Raw genomic sequence first — 5,110 nt, 5'->3', positions numbered from 1 at the left:
CTTCCTGTGTGTGTGGTCTTAGGATGTGCATGCTCCCTGTGTGTGTGGTCTTAGGCTGTGCATGCTCTCACTGCCATGTTCTCTTGTGTGCATGCTGTGCATGCTCCCTGTGTGTGTGGTCTCAGGCTGTGCATGCCCTATGTGTGTGTGGTCTCAGGCTGTGCATGCCGTATGTGTGTGTGATTACAGGTTGTTCATGCTCCCTGTGTGTGTGGTCTCAGGCTGTGCATGCTCCCTGTGTGTGTGGTCTCAGGCTGTGCATGCTTCCTTTGTGTGTGTGATCTTAGGCTGTGCATGCCCTATGTGTGTGTGGTCTTAGGATGTGCATGTTCCCTGTGTGTGTGATCTTAGGCTGTGCATGCTCCTTGTGTGTGTGGTCCTAGGATGTGCATGTTCCCTGTGTGTGTGATCTTAGGCTGTGCATGCTCCTTGTGTGTGTGGTCCTAGGATGTGCATGTTCCCTGTGTGTGTGATCTTAGGCTGTGCATGCTCCTTGTGTGTGTGGTCCTAGGATGTGCATGCTCCCAGCGAGTGTGGTCTCTGGATGTGCATGCCCTATGTGTGTGTGATTACAGGCTGTACACGCCCTGTATTATTAATATTATTATTATTATTAAACAAGGTTTTATATAGCGCCAACATATTACGCAGCTCTGTACAATAAATAGGAGTAATATGCAACCTGTATGTATGGTCTTAGGCTGTGCATGCTCCCTTGTGTGTGGTCTCAGGATGTGCATGCCCTATGTGTGTGTGATTACAGGTTGTACATGCTCCCTGTGTGTGTGGTCTTAGGCTGTGCATGCTGCCTGTGTGTGTGGACTCAGGATGTGCATGCCCAATGTGCGTGTGATTTCATTCTGTACATGCCCTGTGTGTGTGGTCTTTGGCTGTTCCTGCTTTGTGTGTGATTTCAGGTTGCATTCCCTGTGTATGGTCCCAGGCTGTGTGTAGCTTTTGTGTTGTTTGTTGTCTCAGGCTGTGTTCTTTGACTGTGCATGCGTACAATTCATGTTATGTGTACCTCAGTTGTCACAGTACAACAATAACAGTGGAGAGAAGCAAGTATAGATGAGAAAAGATATTCACAGAAAGGTTGAGGAGTACCATGTTAGATTACCAGGGAGCTAATAGTTGGTGGTATGAGTTCTGAATCCAGTCCTGCCAGTGATGGGTAAAGAAAGAAACAGAAGGTGCTTTTTTATACAACATTGAGGAACAGAGCAGATTGGTAGATGGAGCATACTAAGGGTGTAAAGCCGAATAGGTGCAAGAAGTGAGGATTGTACTGGGACCTGTAATTTAGTACATAACAGATGCTTAGGAGTAAAGCAGCCATTTTTGATAAACAGCACTATACAGTATTACAAGCAACCATTCCAATTGCGTAAAACATCTTTTTTCACTTGAGATTTTTTCTTGAGCTAGATTAGAATTTTTGGATAGACAGTTTGGAGGATGATTAGCTCACTTTAAGGTTTTTTTTTTTTAGCAATGCCTTATGTTTATAATTTAAGAAACATGTACCCATAGTTTAGAATTCACTGGAAACTCATTTAAGTTTGATGGAAAGTGAGAGTATCTCAAAACATATACGAGACACGAACATAGATGAAGTCCTTATGAGCTAACGTACTCTAAATAGCTAATGTTTATATTAGGCTTAATGTTTCCATTATATCTTCCTTGGCTTCTTCTGGAAAAAGACATTGTGTGGCCTCATACCCATGAACAGAATTATTTTCTGGCTCTGTTCTATAGATTGTCTGTGTTAGAATAGTATTAGAAGTCTTAACTTTTCCACCCTTTGGACTGTACATTTTATATTTATGTATGTTATCTATTCTCAGGTAAAATAAATTGCTCAAATACTTACAAATCACTTATTGTATATATCTTCTGTATTTTGAAGCCTATGTTAATAAATCTGAGCAGGGTATTAAAACTGAGCAAGTCTCTGGCCCTTCTGATGCAGTCAAATTTGTTCTTGGCGAAATGTGTAGAGACACCTCTGTTTACTGCCAAGTTAACCAAGCACATCTATGAATGTTTGCTATGTTTTTAATTGTTTCTAAGATGAATAAATAAAATTTGGAAGAATTTGAGTATTTTAAAACATAGTCAATAAGTATTGTGTAAAGTATTTGCCTTAAAAGTCACACTTGTGGTTCTTTTTGCTTTTGCATTGCTTTATTTATTAAAACTTGCCTGGAACCCTCTTCTTTCCTGTATTGTGAAGCAAATTATTTCTTATATCTGTGTCTAACAGTAAGCCCTTTACACAGGGGTGGCACAGAGGCCATGTACATGGAGAAAGAAGAATTGCTGCGGAAGATTATAGAACTAGAATCTGAAAAATGGGAAGTTGGCTCAGATCCACGCCACAGGGACACTTTGAGAGACACCCTTTGTGTTAATGTCAGTGAGGAAGTACTGCGCAGAACACAGGAGGAGGCATCCGCTACAATGGGTCTGTACATCATATTGTTCAAACCCTCTTTAATTTTTTTTTTTTCCTTTTTATCTGTTAAATGTCCAATTGCCACTTCACTGTACTGTATAAACACAAACCTATTGTGGTGTTTTTATTCTGCATTTGGCCACATGTTGATGCTTTTTGGGGCCATCCATTGCAGCGCATCATAAAGCACTATTATGTGTTTTGAAAGAAAGTATTAGAAATTATGCTGCACGTACAATTTTTGGTCCATTGCCCTAAAGCAACACAAAATAATGCACGATACAACATGTGTTAACACAACACCCAGGACCAATGAAGTGTAAATGGGTTTCCAGTGTTAGGGACCAGGTCATACCAGAAACTAGAGAGAACAAAAGTCGCACCCTGGACAGGTGACTTTAAAGTGGAACTAAACGCTGCTATACTCCCCTGTCCTTGTTCTGTCACACAAGGGCACCAATCCATATTTTCTTCTGCATTCTGATCTTTGGCCATTTTCTGGTCTTTGGCCTTGATTAGCCAGGCTGGGGTTATCTAAGTCCCACACAGTTGTGTGAGCACTCAATCAGTCCTGGTACAGCAGGGGAACCCGGAATGTGCTTGTATTCTGACAACCACCATTAAGCTGGGCATGTTTCCACAGAGTGATCAGAAGCGTAAAATGGATAATTGCAAACAGGACATCGCCTTTCCCTTTCTGCAATAATAACCTGCCTTGTCCAACATTTTTAAAAGTGCACCCGGTGATTTACACTATTACCCAGCAGTGTAAATAAAGGACACCTTATTAAACACCCTAAAGAAACGGATGTATATTTTAATTATTTAATAATTGATTGGTTACACATTAACCATATGGTATTCTTTCCAGATATATAATTCATAAGAGCATAAATAGTACATTATGTGCTGAATACCATGCATACTGAGAGAACCTACCTTTTCTATATTATTTCTAACATGCACCAGATGTGCACCATGTGAAGGCCTCATTCCCACTATATGCAGTGCAGTGCAGTTCACTTTACATAATATGCAATATGCAAGGACAAGAGAGCAATGTCTGATGTTCCCAGTTATGTGGTCCACTGCCATGCACTGCTACACATTTCTGTCTGTTTTTGCATGCTGCCCTATTCAGTGTAATGAATGGGGTCAGAATTGCAACAGACACACACACATCTGCTGTGGATTGGCATGTGTTCAGTACAATGCATGGGAGCTGCATGCATTATAGTCAAAATAAGGCCTTAGTTTGTTTATTTGCCTTGGGGACTGTCAGTGTCCATTGAACAAGTGTACATTACTCAAGTACTTCAGTTTTTACCTTTGTAAGACACAATGTAAGCATTAATAACTTTTAGTCTTGATGAGAAATAAAAAAAAAAGCCACTTCTGAACCCACCATTGGTCCAGTGCTTTAGGCAGTATTTCTTGACCTTTTTACATGGGGCAATCCTTAAAACAACTTTCAAGTCATCAGGGAACCTCTGCTATAATTATTAGATCCACAGCTCACAGTAAATTCATGTCATGGTTAGTAGGAAGAATGTCTCCTTCATTGGTGATCAGTTAAAAGAATGTCACCCAAAAAGATCATTGGTGTCAATTAAACTGACCTGGGTGCGAATTGCTCATTGCTGAAGGACCCTAGTTAAAAAACACTACTTTAAGGTATTAATATTAATATATAACCTCATCAAACTCATTTTGTTAACTGGCAATATATTTAATTTCAGCAACTGAGTCAAAGCAAGAAGACAACAACGTTGGAGAAAGGCTGGTCAAGAAACAGGAATGCGAAGGCTGCTGCAATGCATACGCTCGAATACTGCAACACTTAGAACGGAGAGCAGAGGCAGAGCAGCGCCTACGGGAAGAGGAACTAGCCCTGCGACGGGAAGAACTGTCACTACAGAGGGAGAGAGCTGCGCTGGAGAGAGAGAGGCAAGAGGCTGAGCGTAGGGAAAGGGAAAGGAGGTTCGAGATGGAAAGGGAAGAAAGACAAGTCCTTTTAGAAATATTGAGAGAGAAAATGATTAAGTGACAGCTTGACCCTATGACAATCACATAAGTGAATGAGAATAAAATAGCACAGCTGCTAAGAGAGATGGGACAGGTGTGTGATTGAATGGCAGGGTCACACATAGGGAGCATCTGTCATTTCCCTTATTGAAAGAATAGATTTTGGAGGGGGAAGGGGAGAAAATGCATAGTGACCAAGACAAGTGACACACAGCAAACAGATCAGAGAAACCAAATGAGCCAAGAGATTAAAGGTTATGTAGTTCAAGAGAAATGGAGAAAGTGAGCCATTAGGAGGGACTTGTTACTAAGCGGTACATCCAGTTGTAAAATCATATTCTAATCTGATCTCACTATATATTTAAAGTTTGCCAACTGTATTTTATGCTATGACCTACAGAATTTCATATGTTGTGCTGTACGTTACATACTCTGGAATGCCAGATTCCATACCTTGCCCTGTACATGTTCCACACCCCTCCACTTTATATCAAATACAACACTCCAATCACTGTGCTGTATGTATTCCACTGCATACTGGCAGTCATTATACAGTCCTCATATAAATACCACTGGCAATGTTTTTGGGTTGGAATGTCACTCTTTTTAAGGAGTAGGCACACT

At 40.8% G+C, this 5,110-nt stretch overlaps 1 protein-coding gene across 1 annotated transcript in view; it reads left to right on the top strand.

Moving 5' to 3' along the window:
• The window catches only part of LOC140325818 (uncharacterized), a 13,510-nt gene extending 8,657 nt beyond the window's left edge, over positions 1–4,853 (top strand). The window contains exons 3-4 of the mRNA XM_072403865.1: positions 2,285–2,470; positions 4,201–4,853. Coding sequence (XP_072259966.1) covers positions 2,285–2,470; positions 4,201–4,508 — 494 coding nt within the window. The 3' untranslated portion in view covers positions 4,509–4,853. The remainder of the gene's footprint in view (positions 1–2,284; positions 2,471–4,200) is intronic.
• The last annotated feature ends 257 nt before the right edge of the window (positions 4,854–5,110 follow it).

The sequence above is a fragment of the Pyxicephalus adspersus genome, chromosome 3, assembly GCF_032062135.1.
Source record: "Pyxicephalus adspersus chromosome 3, UCB_Pads_2.0, whole genome shotgun sequence".
Classification (NCBI taxonomy): Eukaryota; Metazoa; Chordata; class Amphibia; order Anura; family Pyxicephalidae; genus Pyxicephalus; species Pyxicephalus adspersus.
This window is presented reverse-complemented; position numbering and strand designations above follow the sequence as displayed.